The 19,534-nt window shown below is 36.7% G+C and overlaps 1 protein-coding gene across 1 annotated transcript in view; it reads left to right on the forward strand.

Annotated features, from left to right (window-relative positions):
• REPS2 (RALBP1 associated Eps domain containing 2) overlaps positions 1–19,534 on the forward strand; it is a 90,611-nt gene that overhangs the window by 45,856 nt on the left and 25,221 nt on the right. The window contains exons 9-13 of the mRNA XM_026052016.1: positions 2,247–2,341; positions 6,577–6,646; positions 7,554–7,619; positions 11,761–11,803; positions 14,112–14,248. Coding sequence (XP_025907801.1) covers positions 2,247–2,341; positions 6,577–6,646; positions 7,554–7,619; positions 11,761–11,803; positions 14,112–14,248 — 411 coding nt within the window. The remainder of the gene's footprint in view (positions 1–2,246; positions 2,342–6,576; positions 6,647–7,553; positions 7,620–11,760; positions 11,804–14,111; positions 14,249–19,534) is intronic.

Raw genomic sequence — 19,534 nt, forward strand, 5'->3', positions numbered from 1 at the left:
CCAATGTGCAGTGAAAGACAAGCACTTTCATTTGTTCTCTTCAGTTACGTCTCTTGTAATTACACGTGAACACTGAAAGACATTCTGTTCCATTTTGAAAATGTGCATGACTTTGTAGGGCAAGGAGTGTTAATCATCAATGGTAATTACAGTGCTAAGGGATAATATTTAAGATCTAACAAAATCTCCATTAAATTTGATGGCACTGTATATATTAAGAGACAGGAGAAGAGCAAATCAAGCTGTAGTTRGGAAAATTAAATGTTCACACTGTATCAGATTACTGAAATAATTTCTATTGGAGACGAGTTCTCTATAATCCACTGTCTTCATATCCAAGAGGAGACGCTCCTGTAAAATGTACACCACCAAATCGTCCTCATTTTTAGCCGCTCTAATTATACCCCGCAGTCGTAATTACAACTACCCTTTTTCTCCCACAACTAGCACTTTGTTCAGTAGTCTCCCTCCTGTTCTCATCATAAATCAGACTGTAAGCTCCTCCATGCAGGTTCTTTTCTTCCTACATACTTATTCTTGTTGGTGCATTAAGCCTTTTGATAGAAAGTTGAAATGGAAATAAGTACTAAGAGTAAGAAGGAATCATAATATCAACAGATGGAAGAACATGGTAAGGGGTTGTTCCCTGGGAGCCCCCTTTTTTCCACAATTTATCCCTTTTAGCACTAGGACGTTTTCTTGATTACTGTTTTATGTGTTGCATGCAGTCAAGCATTTTGAGCTCGTCTGTGAAAGACTTTCAAGGGACTGCTTGCTGGGTCTGGCCACAGTTGTTGCTCAACCACTATGGTTAGTTCTAATGGTGTAAGGGTCTGAAAATATATCATGCTGAAAATGTATGATTGTGATGCCTAGTCGAGATTCATAAATCTGGATTTTGACAGACTTTTATTATAAAAAGCAGAACATCTCAAAAATTTCCAAGAATGATCCATAAAAAGAGAGAAATCCCAAATGAACCAACTTTTGAAATGAAAGGATCAGTAAGCAGATTTTTTTTTGTATAAGAAGTCTTGACCATTATTTGATTTATTTCTATGAAACCTAGGTTTTATTTAGCCAGTTAGGAGTATGATGAGGATTACAGAATATTGTTTTTCATTAGGTTGTTATATTAAGTTCTGAATGAGGCAGACTGTTCTGTAATTTGGCTCAAGTGAAATACCTGCTTCTGATGAAAGTGTTAAAGCTTCAAATAAAGTRCCTTGGAGCATAAGATAGAATTTATCTTGTTCTTATGGCCTACTCTGTAACTGCGAGTGAAGTATCAAATTTTTAGTCTGGCAGGGCTCCATTGAGAATTTGACACATCTTTTTTCTCTGAAAGTTTTCCTTGAAACAATTTTTAAAAATTTGAAATGCACTTTTTTTACCTTTACATAACCCGCTTTATTTTAAATTATGACAGCTTTCCAATAGCTTAATTTGTTCAGGTGAACCACATGCTAGCTAAAAACTAAATACTGGACTTGAGAACTAGCTATTTTACATTTCAGGGTAAGGAAGGAAAAAGGTAGTCCAACTGTTAAGATCGATTTGCCTCAGAGAAACAAATCCCAAAGTGATATCAGCTGAAGGACATGATCACATGAAATAGAACAGTGGTTTACTTTCAAAGATTAAAGATTTATTCTGTTTTCTTTTTTTTTTCCTACTGTCTGTCCTGTTTAACCAAAGAATACCAAAGATGATGCATATTGCAGCAACTGCTGTATTTAGTGTGTTTGTTTTTGCCAGCCTTCTGATTTAGTGTGTAGTGTAGATTCTGCGATATTTCCAGTTATTCAGGGTTCCAAGAATTGGGTTTGAAGGTTGAGCAATTGTTCTTCATGAAACAGCAAGATGTAAACTATAAAGTCAACTAAGCCATACCAGAATTCATGGAGGTAAATCGCAAATAACAATTAGTTGTTGTTTTGAAGTTAATGTCTGTTAAAAACCATATCTCTCAAATTTGGCAATTGCTTATCRAGTATTTACAAATATTTATCAATTATTACAATTGCTTAGAAGTTATGTACGTTGTGACTTTAATCACTCTTGCTCCAAAGCGCAAGTTAGAAGTTTTTTTTCATAATGTTTGTCACTCATGGCTTGCATATCAGTTTTAATAAAGAGACGAAATGAAATAAAAAATGAAATAATGATTGCACAGCATTTTGAAAACTGTGTGTTAGCCAAACACTTGGCATGTCTTTCTGCTTGTTCTTTTCTTTCCCTTCCAGCTTCTTTGAAGCCTATTCGTGACTGTGCGCTATTTGATTCCTATTCTGAGCCATTGCCAGGCAGTCAACAGACTCGGGACTTTAATCGGCTGGAGGTAAGAATGTGTAAGTAGGGGAGTTGTGTTTCCAAGCTCAGAGCAATGGACACACTTAGCAAGTAGTGTGATACGCATAGCAGTTGAACAGCGAGGCTTTAAGTGGACTGTTAATCTCTAAGTTAACCTGGAAGCCACCTCAGACCCCTCTYGCAGCAATTCTTTCAGTGCACTGCCGTGACTGACAGGTATTTTGCAGAAGATATTTCTGAGTAGCTGGGTTTACACTAGTCGTCTTGGGACTCCAGCCTGGAATGTTGTTGGAGTGTACTCAGAGGAATAAACCTTAACTGTTCACTTCCTGTTGAGCAGCACTCAGTCCTCCTGCCTTGACAACCAGCAATGAAGAAAAGTCACTGCTGCAGTAGGGACAGTGGGGCACAAGGGCAGTGCTTTAGGTAAAATCTTTGTGAATCTCAGTTGATCAAAATTCTTTAGTTTTCAGACATAGACTTGATTCTAGGTYGGCAGTCCTAGCCATCTAGCTGTTCCCTCCCTTCCAAGGCATGTTTCTTCTATTTACAACACTCCCATTTCAATACTTTCCACCCAATATTTTGTTGACACAAAAAATGTTTTGGCTGACCCTGCTTCTGTGTACTTTACTTATTTGGAGACTGGTACTACCTCAGGTTTTGTGTGTTGGATATGCATAGTTCTATATGATTCAGACCCCACTTTAATAACCGGTCTTTTAGTCTAAGAATTTAGCATGTAAGATGTAGGTAGTAATTGTAAGGAGCTTGGAAGGATGCTTTGAGGGAAGAACTGGGAATAAATCTTAGAGATACGTTGTAAACAAAATCACAATGGATATCAACCTTATAAAGACAAACCAACATAACTCAGCTAAGGAAAACAGTTATTAAATGCAGAAGCTTCAGAGATCTTGTAAATTAAATATGGCCACTGAGTTGTGCCTGGATATTGCAGCTCTGACTATATATGCTGTGAGATTTAAGGATTTAGCCTTTCAGATGGTGAATGGAGACTGATTATAAGAACAAGACTACAGTTCCGAATTGTTATGCCTTTGTAAAGTGGCATGGATTGCTGCTGAGATTGAAGGAGAAATTGCTTCTGATGCTATGTCCAAGTTAAAGAGTAAAGGAATGTCACACCAGCTCAGCTAGATGCCAGCAAGGCTTTTCTCCAGTTATTTGATCCCTCTCTCTTCTTCTGGGAATCTTCCAGGTCAGAATCCATCTCCCCTGTCCAATTCAGCACTGGGAAGCATGACCAGGCAGATTCTTCTAGGCTGCTACACCTAACAAAACGCAGTGTTACTTTCACTTTGGATAGCACTGCACTGTGCAGATAAATCCACTTTAATATCTCCATGCTTTAGAGTGTCTCTGTTTTTGTTATGATACTGGCTTTACAAATGCTTCCCTAGTTACAGAAAGTAGTCTTCTGTTGTTATGTGTTTGTGAGGAAATTTGCTCTTTAGTAGCACAGCCTTTGCACCTGTGAAAGTAGAGTATTTGTTTGTAAGTTTCAAAAGGCTCAAAAATCTTTCTCTCATTGTTATCTTGTGTTGCTTAATAATAATAGAAAAAATAATTTCAATAGTCTAATAAACTGATAATCTTATTAAGCATCTGACTTTAAGGATCATCTTACTTGTGCTCCTTGGATGTACATACAGAGCAAAGATAAATTGAAAAGGAGATGATGTCCTAAACAATTAAATTGAATGTTTCTTTGCTTTATAGGTGGCTTGTTCTTTTTTGTTTGATTGTTTTCTTTTATATTTTTTAAACTATTCAAACTATTATCATTTGCAGTGAAGCATGGTAATAATAAAATAGTTGCAGAAGACATGCAACACAAAATGAAAAAAGGCATGAAATTCCCCAGTTAATGTTTAATTTTTCATTGTATTAAGGAATTAAGCTTTCAAATCCCCCCTGCCTTATCTCCGCTCTCTCCTTAAAACTTTTTCACCATAACTACAAATAGATTACTGTGCTGCCTCTATAGTCAGATGTTCTCAGGGAAGCAGCTGAATGTTCTGCTATTCCATTTCTATTTTCTGCAAGGTAGCAGGACATTTTGTAAAATCAGTAATTTTATGGCTAAATTGAAAATGGGAAAGAATCTGTAGCATTGGCTGTGGGGAATTATTACTGGCTGGGAATAGATAGTGTTATCTAACTATATATATCACAATTGTCTGGATGTTTTTGCTCCCTTCCTTCTGTGCCTGGCATACAGGGCAGGACCATTATTGCAGAGTCTTGTTATTGTGGTCCTTTATCATCGAAGATTAATAGACTGTAAAATGTCTTCTCAAAACTGATTTGGGAAAATTTCAGAAGATCATGTGTGTTGTGATTGCTCAGCTATGGCCCTGCAGTACAATGGAGGCAGCTGTTGAATGATAAAGAACATAATGACAGGAGACAGGTCACCTGAATAGTAGGCGTTGATAAATTAAAAAATAACCAAACAAAAACAAACTAAAAAACAAATGAAAAGTCCCACAGGGATTGATCAACAATACTTTCAAGAATAATCAGATTTTTTTTTTTAACYGAATGGTTGTATTTGCCTATATTTGCCTCTTGTATTTGTCCTCTACTCTGCTATTGCTGCTCCTGTTGCTTATTATTATTATTATCATCATTATTATGGCAGCTTTCTCACTGACAGAAACTTTAAAGATCAGACACAAGATTTGTCATTTTATTTATAAAATGACTGGGGTTACTGTGAACTCCCTCAAAAAATGTTGTATTCACAACTTATTGGSATTTGTGAGATACTTTCTATTGATTCAAAAAATGCAGTGAATGAGGTTTGATGCTCTTTACTGATGAACCCAAAAGAGAAAGTACTGTGGCGTTTCATCTATCTACTCATTATCACAACACCATTGGCTTCTGGTTACTTTCCTCTTGAAACATATATCCCTAGCATCAGAACATGAATCTGAATTATAATATATATAATGTGTGCGTCTTCCTGCCAGTGTTTTTGTTCCTGTTTAACCAGTTTGGAACAGTCTGGGAAGGTCCATTGGATGCAGGGCTATTGATTCTCTTTGATGTAGCAACCTCTGTTGGTGAACCAGTGGATGACTTCTTTTGTTTTTGTTTTTGTTTTTGTTTTTGTTTTTGTTTTTGTTTTTGTTTTTGTTTTTGTTTTGTTTTCTTCTTTCTTTCTTGTAATTAATAAATAGAGAAAAAGGGCTAACTAGGGAAGTGTTTTGTTCCAACATTCTAAGAGCACCTAGGCTGTGTTTTTGCAATGTTGCTTCTTTAACAGATTACATAATCGCACATACAGCTTTATAAAGTAGAAGTCATAACCTCTTCCTCTGAACATGACCTTCTTTAGTTATTGACTTGAGATTTTTTTTTTCTAAGAAACAGTCCACAAAACCTGTGTTTCTGAATACATTTTAAACATCCAATCAATTGTAGCCTTTTCCAGGTCCCTGAAGAATTTAAAAAAAAAAAAAAAAAAGCATGTCTTTGTGTATAGAGAAGCCTGAGTTAGCTGGCGTTATTCGGATTATTCTGACTATAGATTCTATCATTTTTCATACAGATAGTAGTAGCAGAATTCCTTCTTGTTTGCTTCTTGGTGATCTAAGTAGCAGAATTTACAAGGACAGCAAATGCCTGTAATTCAAGTTACTGCTGAAATATAAAGAGATTTTAGGTGTAAGTCTGAGGCAAAGTTTGAATGGACATGCAGAAGACATGCCCGGGAAACAGTTTTTCCATCTCTATGGTTATGTATTGAAAGAGAAGAGTACATGGAGGATCAGTTATCTCAGCCAAAACACTTTAAATACAGAACTGTTCAATTTTGCAATGTGACTGAAGTGATCACCATGATGGAGAGCAATTTGTTACTCATGTAAAGAGACTATAGAATCTTCCTTAACCCTAGTACAGCTGTTATGCACACACACAAAAAAAGAAAGCATAAAATGACATTGCTCTGCTTTGAAAAATATCTCCTTGAATATAATCCCAAATCCCTTGTGATTCATGTAAAGTGCAGCTTTAACTTTCAGGTGTACCTTGAAAAGCAGAGTTATAGTTGCCTTTCTCAAAATCTTTGATTCCTATTCTCACAAAGCAAGTCTCGATACAGGAAAGACTATCACCCCATCATCTTTATTTCTGTTAGTCTGTATTACTTAATATTTGACTGTGGAAATATGTGTGTTTATGTCTGCTGTGCCAATCAGCATAATAAAYCAATCTTCTCTCCTTTAGAAGACATCAGCTGAAGAGGTACCTGATAACTCTGGCGTAATAAAAGATGCAAGCAAAGATGATAAACAAGGTATTCAAGTAAATATTTTTGTTGTTATTTTGTTAAGCGTGAAGTTTTGTTTGTTAGTTAGTAATCYATATGTTTGCCAACAGAATCAGTGATACGTTTAATTTCTCAGCTGGCTATGTGTTGCTATAGAAGACAAGAGAATTCACTGATAGCAGCTGAGTTGAGGAACAATATCTGAATGATATAAAATTTACTTTCTCAAATATATCCAGTTGTAAGACAACTAAGATTGCATTTCAGTATTTATGTCTTACCTGATAAAGGTATATGGATGCAAGAGATTTTATTCAAGTGGTAATTCATAAAATAGTGAATTACGATGCATTGAAATGAGCTAAAGTGCATTAAGAGTGTATTGCTATAAAGGTTATTAATAATGTATGTATCTCCTTGGTGAAAGGGGAATAAGCACAAGAATTGGGATTTCCTAAATTTAAGCCCAGCTGTWTCAGTGTTGTATGATATTTTCTGAGGCAAGTTGGTGAGGCTTCATTTGCCAAAAGGGGTCAATCTCTTGTGTGCCCTCACTTTCTGGTTTATCGTTTTCAGGTAGGTAAGTGTAGCTCACCCAGTGCTTGCCAGCTGCATATTTCATTGCTGCCTCTGTGAAGGCTCCATGTCTTTGAAATATGGGTCCTTGATTTTGGACATCCCCAAGTTCAGAGAATTTGGGATTATTTGGCAAATTGAGTGTAGTCCTTTCTACTTGAACTTGACTTTTTCACTCTGAAAAATAGTTTACTTCCAAAGGTATTTGCGAGTTCCAAGGGTGCTTGGTTACTGTTTCTTTCTTTCGTGAGTATGTATGGTGTTAGATATTTTTTTCTCAGATTTGATTTTTACATGTTCATATTTAAAGTAACTTTTTTTTCATTTTTTTATTTGTTCTTTTTTTTTTTTTACTAAGTCCTTAAAACAAGCATTGCTATCAAACCAATACCAAAGGAATTTCAGCACACGACTGTGAAAACAGGTAAGAAGAAAAATAGTCAATAGTTGACATTCCTTTAGAATTTCTATCAAATATTTTTATATTACATTAAACCTAAATTAATGTAACTTGACTTTTTAAGATCATGTTGCTCTAGTAATAATTTAGTACTGAAATGATCTTTTACCTCGTAATGACTACTACTTGCAAAATAAGGCTTAATTGGTAGTTAAAACTGTCAAAAGTTTTTTTGCTTTCTTGCTTTTATTTTTATCAGATTTGGTATTYTTCCTTTGTGAAAACTGAGCTTTCATATTTTACCTTAAAGGAGAAGAAAGGTAGATAGGCTTTTGGCGATAYGGATCTTATGGCACTAACACAAGCTTTTTATTCAGGATTGTTTCTCTTGTAAAACCACTGCTGATTTTTCTCTCTCCATCTTGAATATATTCTCCTTGTTCCCATCATACCAGAAAAGTATTTCTGGAATGGCATATTTAAAAGTTTCTTAGTTGCTCCAGAAAATTCCCTACTGTTCAATACAATTATCTCACGTCCCTTTCCTTCTTCTTTCTTAATCTCTTTCCTAGAGCAGCAAAAGTGTTTGCAAGCTCTCCTTGGCCCCACAGAACATCTAGACTTGTTTTCTTTTCCTTTTATTTAATAAATGTCTTTAGTAAYGAGGATATCCTTGATCAAGACAACTGACTCAAGTGTCTGTCCTAGCAATTTTGTCTTACAGCTCGGCTTATTCAAGGCCACTCAGCCTCATTTCCCAGTTCTGTTTTTTCCTGGCTTCTTCCCAAACACTCGACAGCTGCCAGACTTCCTATCTACAGCTCCTGTTCTTGAGCGATTGCTGCTTATCCTTCACGCATAGATCGCTTTTAAAGGGAAGAGTTGATGACAGGATTCCAGTTCTCTTCTTTTTCCCTGGTTTTATTGAGGAGATCCCTTGGAATGGAATTGTGATTTTGGTTCAGCAATTCCGTCTTTAGTACGCTTAGGAAAAGCTTGCTGCTTTAGCAGTGTTGCCATGTTTGTACGCCAAGGAAGACAGTGGCAACATTGCCCTGTTGTGATGACTACTGTCACTTTATGAACCTGGACATTAAGGATTTGAGCTGGTACCTTCTAGGTTGCGTGGTAAGAGCTATCTAATGTGCTAGTTACAACACAGTGATTCTTGTGGTTCTTTCAAAGTTGATACTCATTCTGAAAGGTCATTGTAATTCTTCACCTTCAGGATGCAAATTCAGTTGGGTTGAAGCAGGAGAAAATTAATATTTTAATTTTGATTATTTATTCAAGCAATTTATGTAAATTTTGGAAGGATGATACCTCTGTAGTTCATTAGAGGGAARTTTTCTTTGCTACCAGGAGACCTAGCAGTTGGAAGTCAGTTAAAATAAAAACCCTTTTATGTCAGAAATTCTGGCCCCTCTGGCCTCTCTGAGGACTCTGGACTTCAGAAAGCTRTATAGACTCCTAAGGCCTATTGTTGCCCTTATATTTTTTCAAGGATTAAAGTGGGATCACTGTGAACACTTAAATTCTACATCATTTCTGCTTAGGTCTTCAGTAAGAGGTAGGAGTTGAATCAGTTGAATCTTCAGCTTTTGCAGCAGGCAGGCACCAGCTGAGCATAACCCATTAGGCTACAGACAGAAGTTACTCAATCCATGTCTTTATGGATTAGTGTTAGAATGAAGCAGTATTAATTGGGGGGTGGCGAAGCTGCAGAGGTGTTGGGAGCAGTTAAACACCCRAGATAGGAACCCATGTGCTCTCCTGCAATATGAATGACTGAATAAGAGTTCATCGGCCTATATGAGTTAGTCTAGGCCAGGACATTCAGTTCGTCTTGCCATACTAGTTCAGGAACTATGTAAATTTTATATAATATATGTAATTAATTTTTGCAGTAGTTTYAGTAGTCTTTTTTTCAGTTTCTTTCAAGTTGGGTTTATGAATATCTAGTAATAGAAATATACAAAACTCATGAACTTAGTTTTATATCATTCTGACTATATTATGTATGCATGCAAACCTTCATCTCACACAGAAGATATGCAGAAAGCATGTCTTTCTGCACGTCTTTCTGCATTATGAGCACAGCAAAATTTCTGCCCATGCCATAAAGATGTTGCAATGGTATTTATTTTCATATTCAAATACTGAACTGTTTTATTGTACTTCATATCATTGTATTTTATTTCATAAAAAGGTTCCAGCTAGGGCTAAGTCTGGGTATTGTGGTATTGCAGCCTTGAGTTTCCTGTTTTGTCAGTGGCTGAAAGAAAAAAATCCTTGGAAGTAGAATTATATTGCTATTTTTTTGTTATTATTGGTCATTTCAGGATTCTCTSTTCCTTTTGTGCTTTGCTGTATACCTCAACCAGATGTCCTCAGAGAGCCGCAATGTCATTTTTACCTGTGGTTTTGTGAGGGAAGAAGTATGAACAGAATTACTYTCTCTGTAGAAGAAGGGAAATCTGAAGTTTCTTAAATATGGCTTAGCTTGGAGAGGATTATACTTCCTATTTCTAGATGGAATATATTTAATAATTGTGCAGGTAATTTAATAATCAGTAATTTCAGCATTGGAAAAATTGGGTCATATGGCTGTAGGGAAGCAGTTTCTAAAGTTATATTCTCTAGGAGTTTGACACAAAAAGAGGAGAATTATCACCACTGCGTATTTTAATAATAACTCCCTTAACTCCCTGTGCTCCTTTTCAGTGCTGGTAAGACTTTGTTATACAAAATTCTGTAATGACTGTGGGTCTGTCTGTTGATGACAATAATCCACTAGAAACTGGGTGGGTTTTTGTTGKTGKTGGTGGTGGTGGTTTTTTTGTATTGCTGCCCAGTATATTTGGGTTTATTCCATCCAGAGTACCAGCTAGCACTGTGCAGCCCTAAAAACAACATCTTCAATCAAGAAATAATGTGTAGCTGTATGTATGGTGCATGCTATCATTTTCCATGCATCTGAAGCTTCCTGTGCAGGGTCCATGCAGTGCTACAGTGCAAGGTATTAGAAAATCATCATTTGCCAGCTACTACCACAGGCAGCTCCTGCCCTGCATTTTGAAGGACTCTTAAGTAATCTAAGGTATTGCTGTGCTCATGATAAATGTCTGGCCTGGAAGTAAGCATGTCTCTTAAGGAAGCTAGAAACACTGAGATACATTTTATTTCCAGCCTACCTGCTTCCCTTATAGTTTTGTGTAACAGAATAATGGGAAATTATTCTGTTTCAATATTCCCATTTCAATATTCATTCTGTTTCAACAAGCAGAATAGCAGGAAAAGTGCAAGAATTCACTTTTTTTTATGTATTAGGATCATTTATGCTGCTGTAAAACCTTGAGAATATCTTTCAGTGAGTGGAAGTTTTGAGCAATCAAACAGATATATTTTATCAAGATCATTTTATGCTAGTAAAGAGAGTAACAGAAAAGGTATGAAAAGACTTTATAAACCAGGGAACAGCCCAAAGGAGGTAATTCAGCACTGTTGATTTCGTATCACATAAAACCTAGATGTGGCATAGCATTCAGGATTCATCCAGATGAAAAAAAAAAAAGGCAGATTTTTGCATGGATAGACATTTTTTGATAAATATACCATGAAAATATACCATGGTAAATATACCATGTAAAACTACCTTAAAATATCKTTCCTCCCTGGTGTCAATTGATGTCAATTAGGTGTACAAACACATTGTATGCATTTAAGTATAGGCACACTTATGATACTAGTTGAAGTATTTAGGAAGAACATGCTTCATGCTTTGGGATGCAGAACAACTGGTAGATATCTAGAGGAGGGATAAGGTGTGCTCTGGGAGACGTTTATGCTCTTTTTGTGTTCCATGGTGGCAGTATTTTGTCATAGCCACATCCTGGGCTGCTGGTCAGAGTTAAGAGATCTACTGCTGTTCCTGGTTTCTCATAACCAAATTAAAATGTAAAGTTATCTGCACTTGAGCTTTTGAATTCTTAGGACCGTAGAAACCAAGGGGAAGGAGAAGTGAAAATAATTAAATCCTCATTGTCTGTGTGGGAGTACACTCTCACATCTACATTTGCAAGAATAATTACYGATCCTGTGACTAAAGACATTTATTTAAAATATTGTATTTTAACAATTCTTTTTTTTTCCTTTCCTTTTTCAGTTGCTCAGGAATCTATTGCACTTAGAGCCCGGCCGAGATCCAGGTACTGCTTTAATTTCTCTTTCAGAAGACGTATCCCTCTGCTGTTAAAGATGAGGTCTAAGAACTGGTGTTGCAGTTTTTTATCGGTAGTGGTGCACTGGGAGTGCAGATAAGCTCAAAGACAGACTTATCCAGAGAGATCTGTAAGCTACAGACCCTTCTTTGATATTGCCTAGGGCTCTGCCTTCTCTGGGCATATGGTGCTGGGACATCTGCTTRTCTGCCCAGCCCCACTCCCTTGCCAGGGTAGTGGCACCACAACAGACACCACCGCTCTTTGTGGGGGACACTTTGAACACTTTCTGCTGTTGCAACCTGCATGGTGGTTGCATATGGAGGGAGACACTGCCCAGTCCTAGGGAAACAGCAGTAATAGCTCRACTCAGACACACAGGTGAGTGTACGTGTGCTTTCATTGTGCAGGGTATCCTTGCCTCTGGCAGACAGTATGCAGTATGATAGAAGGACTTAGGGGCCTTACACAGCTCCTCACTAAAAATGGCACCTCAATTTGGACACTTGGAAGACAGAAAAGTGAGATCTGTGYCAGAAAATACTGTGTACCAGTGGATTAACTAATGGCTTTGGCTGCTCATCATCCTGACATACCGATATATCATGCATTGCACCATAAAACTTTTTCTTTGATCTGGTCTGATGGCTTCATTTCATTTTCTTAGTTAATGAATGTATAATCAGGAGCTCCTAAGCTAGTCAAAGTCTGCTAATAAGAGCAAGTCAGCTATAGCATGATGAATTAAGTTGAAAATCCTCTATTCTTAGGACCTATATTCAGGAAGGCTGAACACCATGTGTGCCATTTTTATGATGCTATCCAAAGCTTTTACATTTTGTAACCTTTTGAAATCTTTTGCATGTTACTGAGTCATAAAATGAGTAATAAATACTTAAATGAGTTTGAAAAAAAATGCTATACTTTGATGCAGCAGTTCAGGCTAAAGATTTCTAGGCCCGTTCTTCAGCCCAGACTTTCTGGTTAGCTTGTACCTGTGTAAGACACAGAACTTCAAGGTTATAGAGCCCACTAAGCCTCCTATCTTGGAAGCTGAGGCTAAATTTTTACATCATAGCTGCTATCTCACCCTTCCTTTTTTTTTTTTTTTCTTTTTTCCCTCAAAAAAGAAGGATTAAGTTCTATAATTTTAATACCAGCACAATATATTCCATACATTATGGAAAGCAAAGCTACAAAACTAGGGTTTGGATCAGGTCTTAAATTATATGGTTATGGAATTCAAAACCCTACCAAGGCAAAAAGTCAACAGCAATAAAGATCATTGTGTTGCATTTAAATTGTCAGGCAGTTACAGCTTCACTCCTGTGTTTATTAAAGTTTACATCAGAAACATAGAATGAGCTTTGCCAAATGGCTGTCCTGCTGAGGAGCTGTGTTCTAACAACAGCCTGCTTGGCAAAAAGCTGAGCCGTTTCCCATTAGTGGGAGTTATTTCTGTTCTGCTTGAGTGTGTTTTTGGTCTTGGATGTCATGCATAATGTATTACAGTGAGTGTAACATCTCACATTGTCAGTGCTCATTTCAAACAAAGCTCTTGGACTTGCCGAAAAAATAGTAACTACAACAGCTGAAAAATATTGGGCACTTCAGCAAAATCAAAATTCTTAGCAAGTATAGTGCACTGGGATTAATGTGATATGAATTATCTGGAACAGCCTGTAACGGTGCAGAACAGACATGTATTTGACCAGTACTTGTCACGTTGCATCCATTCACGTTTTCTTGATTTTGTGGAATCTGCTGCTTTCTATGAAAAATTTACTCTGATAGTTACAGTATGATAAATTATAAAATGCATACATGCAAGAGGAAGATCAAAGTTATAAATTTATTAACATTGATCTCACAGATAGGAAAGACAAGCAAGAGAATCAGGGAATGTTAGGTTTTTTYCCTCAGGTTTACCCAAAATTAAATAAATAATTGATCAATGAATTAATTACCATGAATAAACAATGACCAACTGCTTCATTGACARCACATGAGAAGGGCCTGAAGATATAATGTTTAAAATAAACAAAAAAAAAAAAAAAARRRRMWMTCAGCTTCRGAAAGTATAACCCTTTCATTTCCTTGAGGACATAGTTCCTCCATTTGTTGCCAAATAGGTCTGCCTTGTTACAAAGGGGAGCTTTTAGTCAATGGGACAAGGAATTTCTACCAAATACTTGAGTTCTGCTCATTATATTTTTGGAAACTATTCAGTATATTTATCTAAAATTAATTTCTGAAATAAGAAGATTTTTGTTTGTTTGTTCCTGTTCCTGCTTAGGTCTTATTCCAGCACATCGATAGAAGATGCCATGAAAAAGGGAGAAGAGCCTCCTACTCCACCTCCAAGGCCACAGAAATCCCATTCCAGAGCTTCATCTTTGGATCTGAACAAAATATTTCAACAAAATGCACAAGGTAAAACTTGTTTTCCAAGATCAAGTAGATCAATGTTAAGTTCGTTTCTTCCAATTCTTTTGAGACCAGTTAAGTAGCTGCATATTTGGCAACTCAATTTGTTTGCACAAATGCTTTACAGTATGTGCGCAGGCTTGTCTTTACTCTCAACAGGACTAAGCTATGGAAGTGCAGAAGTTGCACTTTATTGTGTTACATCTGCATTGAAGGAGAAAAAACAATCTGTTGCTCTAGTAAAGGTGATCATAGTGTTTTCTATCATGATAATAAGTTAACATAGGCTATTCTGTCATCAGTTCATAACTAGTGTGTCTGTATAGACAATTCTACCCAACAGCTACAGTGCTTTGATATTTCTTACTATTTATTCTTTTTAAGTCCAGAATCAGAAAGAAAAGCTCTAATGTTTAAATTGGGSCAAGTGAAATTTGTAGCATACAAACATTTTTCATGTTAAGTCTTCCAGATTTGCAGGAGCAATTGAAACAAGAATGAAAAGAAAAGGTATTTTCTTTAGACATGAATTCTTTAGACACATTGAGGGGAGAGAAAGGAGATGTAGGTAATAGCTGGATGGAAATGAAAGGAAGACACTATTCAGTGCATAGTATTAGAGCATTGCTTCTGCATTGCGCAGTGAGCTGTGGAAAGAGGAGTTGTTTGCTCAGATTTAGCAGTGACCCGGCAGGGACAGAAGTGCGTTGTGCTTTGGTAGGGCGCTTGAAGCAGGCCAGAGTATTTCACAGCACACACCCAACCATCTGATTCTAGTGCTAGGTTAAACATGGGCATGTTTATGCTTCACAAGAAAGCCAGGATTTAGCTGTGTCAAGGAATGTTTTAACTGCGCTCTCTAGCGTGATTATTGGAATAGAAAAGAAAGCATTTCAGTTCTTCCTATATGGAACACTTTTTTGTGTAAACACCAGCCAGAATTCCGGAGTCCTGTTATGTGTGCTGAACCTTGAAACCCAACAGAAATAAATTGTGGGTTTTTTTTTTTTTTTTTTTTTTTTTTTTTTTTTTTTTTTTTTTTTTTTTTAGAAAAGCAATTCCTGATCTTTGTGATCTTTGACTGCGGTTCTGCTTAGGAATCTGGTGCCACTGCTTTTGGTTTCAGTATACCTTTAAAAAACATCCAAATGTGTATTTTCTAAAGCAGCAAATGGTCTCAGAATCCTAATGAAAAGTGTAAATGGGAGAAAGTAAAATTGGACTAAGTTTTTTTCTTGGAGCACACAAGAAAGGAGAATKTAAATTCTTAACCAGAAGGTACAGTTACGAATTCACAAGCTAGATGATATAGTGGCAACATACTGTTTACGTTTCTTGGGTATTGGGAAAATATAAYCTGACATAACTATCTAGCATTATGTGTTTCTAGCAGCAATTCAGTTTATTGCTTTCTATCTTAAAGTATTCTTGACTATATTTTTGTTTTATGTTTTCTCACTTCTCTCCTAATGTGCCTGGAATGAGTCATCCCTTCTAACAGTGCTGCATGGACGAGTTTCAATAYGGGAAACCAAGTTGTAGTATCAACCATTTTAAGAGGTTTCAGGCTGCATCTCATGTGATTGGAATAAACCCATTTCTGTAGATTAGTTTTTGTCCTACTAATTCTCATTCAAAATAATAAACTTTGCGAATTGAGTGGAAATGTGTTCCCATGCTTGTAAAGGAGTTCAGTTGTATTAAGATTTGAGTTATCGACTAATTGTGCTGATCTATAGATACCACTTCTTCACTGCTAAAGCCATCAATGGTTTGGAGGGTTTTTTTGTTTCTTTATTTTGAATTTAAAGGGCAGGAAAAGAAATACTTAATTACCCGTGTGTTATGTTTTGTCCTCTTTGCCACCTGTTCTTTGATGGCAAGTCTTTTCTTTTTTAATCTTTGCCTGACAAGTAAGTGTGGGGAATATTTGTGCTTTTTGGCTAGATTGTYCAGTAATGCACCAGCCGTGTAAATCATGTAAACAGTGTTTTTAATTGCTGACTTGGTACAAAACTGCACTTGAGGAAGATAATTTATTCATGCTTCACTAGGAATATGCACTTCTCTGAGATACTGTATTAATGTCCTGTATTAYCCAGGAAAACCACAAAAATCAAAGAGAACTTATTGAAAGGACCCACTTCGGAAATGAGCCGTAGAAACACTGAAATCCAAATCTGTGCCCTAGATACTTTTAAAATGTAATGAAATAATTAACTTTTCCAAATCTACTCTAGTTATTGAACTACTCTTAGATGGGTATTTTATAATGTACACAATTATATCATTGATCTCTAATTTTGTATATGGGAATGTATAAAAATTAAATATAAAGCCTTGATTCAAGAACACTCTTGAATTTTGGAAGACACTGTGGATGTGGTGATCTATAACGAGACATTCAAACATATGTTGAGCTGTATTCCTCAATGATAGCTTAGGAATAGATTCTCAAGGACCATGATGTGGCTGAGAAAAGCTATACTGTAGTGTGGCCATGTTCAACACTGAACAGAATCCAAGAAATGGAATAGTGGTATTAATGAATAGCAGCATCAGTGAAGTGCTGTGCCTGTTGCCCAAGTTGTCTTTCTTCTCCTGAAACTGTAGATGCCCATGCTTTTGGTGTAGTTAYGTAGGCTGCATGTTTTCTCAGGCATTGCACAGGCAAGTTGCTGCAGTGGAAGCTTCATTGGCTTCATGCAAAGTGTTTTCAAAACGCCCCTAATGCTAGAAGGGTTTTTACCACAGTATCAGTGTTTAAAAATGTTGGTAAATTCAACTGGGTGAAAATGATTGCATACCCATTCATCCTATGTAGCCATTGGGTTACCATCTGACAGAGAATTAGTACAGCTAGATTCTCTATGTATCTCTTTATGTTGTATATCATCTCTGGCATTTGGCCTGTGTCCATATTAAAAGATACTCGGCAGGGTTTTATGCTTTCCTGGAAAGACAACAGTAGGTTTGAAGTGCAAATAAAAATGTACTTTAAATACAGACATGAACTGATTTATATGTTTATGTATTCTATAGCCCACTGTCTAATTAGATACAAGCTAAGAGTTTTCGACAGTTGAGGAGGCTCCAAATTGCCCACTGGTCCCAGCCACCACATCGTCCACATCTGTTCTTTATAGCAGCAATAAACTGGGCTCTATCTGTGGTGACTCTGGGACTAGGGTGAGTCTCGGCCTCTTGCACTGGCCCAAAAGGGAGAGGCGAATCCCGTGGGTGGCCCCACAAACCTGGGACTAGAAAGGTGTGAGACACATGCGCTGCCCAGAGAGGCGTATGGGCAGGAGTTGGCAGAGCTTCTCTTTCTTTTGCCATTGTGGAAGTATGGAAATGTTACATATGCTTTTCTCTGGACATGGATAAATGTAAGTGGGAGCATGTTTACTGAGAGAAATACAGCTGTGCCAGGGATAGAGACTTTTCTGAAGACTTCTCCAAGCTTTAAGCATTTAAAAATAAATAAAAGGCATTAGGCAATTACTGTCTACAGACATTTTGTTCAAATAACATTTTCTGCTCATGAAAACTACTGAAGTATTTATTTCTGAGTGATGTTCTGGGCAATTATCTGTTTATAGTCACTGACAAGAGTCCAGGTCTGGTTAGAATGATACATGTGCTTCTGAAATACAATTAAATAGAGAGGGAGTAGGATACATTTTCTTTCCTACTTAATTTCTGAATTGCACGACTCCTTTTGATTTACAGTTCTGTAGTACAAAAGATACTTGTTTTGAAAAGAGAATTTGCTTTGATGAAACAATGTAGCTGTCATGAACAGCCTAGTTCCATGGTGCTATAGAAGCAGAATGAATGTATAATTCATCAAAGCATCCACATAACTATTTACAAATAAATTTTTGACTGAAAGTTTACAGTGCTCATTTGCTTTTGAAATTCATGTCCTGATAAGGCCATTCCTGCAGTAGAGGATACATGGAAATCAGGCACCATTTCATACAGGAGTATGTAAACAAATACCCAATTTAACTTGGATTAATTCCTCTGGGGGTGTTGGTTTCAGCCAAGTTACAAGCCAGTAACTTGAGGCTGATATTTTTTTCTGTCATTCAAAATGTGAGGTATTAAGTACCATCTTTACTTAGGAAGGGGCAACTAGCCTTTTGTCAGAAGTGTAGTGTTTTCTGTTATGGATGATGGTTTTCTAATTACAGTCAGCCCTGCAGCCTCTGCTTATCTCACTTGTGCCAGTCACAGCTGTCAAGGAGGAAAGTGTCTCATTTGCTTTCTCTGCTCCCCAAAAAGAAGCAAGGGAACATATATATTGGTAGACCTCTGCATTCTCCTAAATGATATAGATGTATCCTCCTGTCATTTCTGTACTTCATATATACATTTCCCACGTAACTTTAATTGGTATTTTGTCATAAGCTTAAGATAGTATTTTTGGCATAAGACTCAGTCAGTTGAAACTTCTTCATGCACCCTTCTGTTTTCATTAGTGCTAGAGGAAGGTGCTGAACAACACGTTTCATCCTCTTTTATTGTCTTTGAAGCTTGCGACTCTTGGATTCCCTTTTGGTATTTTATCAAATTGTAAAATCAGCACAACCTTTTCTTGAACTTACAAGCTTGGTGGGCTCTATCTGCTRAGTCTGGAGATTGGTGAGTAGTGAAAGCATACTGAGATGTCTTTGGTTTGTTATATTTGCCCAAATGCAAACAAATTTTATGCATTTCCAACCCTTATTTGTATTTTCTAGGAAACAGCTGTTTGTATGGCCATGCTATCTGCAATTCTTAGTGACTAAGTACATTTTTTTTAAGTAGGGTTTTGAGCAGAGGATTGTRTTGTTTGCTTTGCCATAAATAGAGATTTCCCAATTAACTTTTTGATTCAGCGTTGAAGTGACAGCAGGATCTGGAATAATAATGTCCTTCTTTATGCTGGATTTAATTGTTTAATTAAATTAATTATGACTTAATTTGTATGGCCGCTTCCTCTTATTTCCTATTTAGTCTTCTATTTGGTAAAATTCAGCTTCTTTCTTGGACAGCAGGGCTGCATTTTGCCTGTGCTGTAGTGCTGTGCTATGTTGCTTGTTACTGTGTTGTGTTTGTCAATCAGGTCAGAAGATTAAATTAGGAGGGTGATAGTATTTGGAGGACCCTTATTTTAGAATAACAACAACCAACAACAGTGTCAAATACCAGCTGTAAAACAGCAAAAAATATTTTGATAAGTATTTTTGCACAGTATACAAGAGTTTTAGTGTAGGGTCAGGCTAGCATCTCTGCTTGTCAGGG

The sequence above is a fragment of the Nothoprocta perdicaria genome, unplaced genomic scaffold, assembly GCF_003342845.1.
Source record: "Nothoprocta perdicaria isolate Ctin4 unplaced genomic scaffold, notPer1 scaffold_112, whole genome shotgun sequence".
In the NCBI taxonomy this organism is placed as follows: domain Eukaryota; kingdom Metazoa; phylum Chordata; class Aves; order Tinamiformes; family Tinamidae; genus Nothoprocta; species Nothoprocta perdicaria.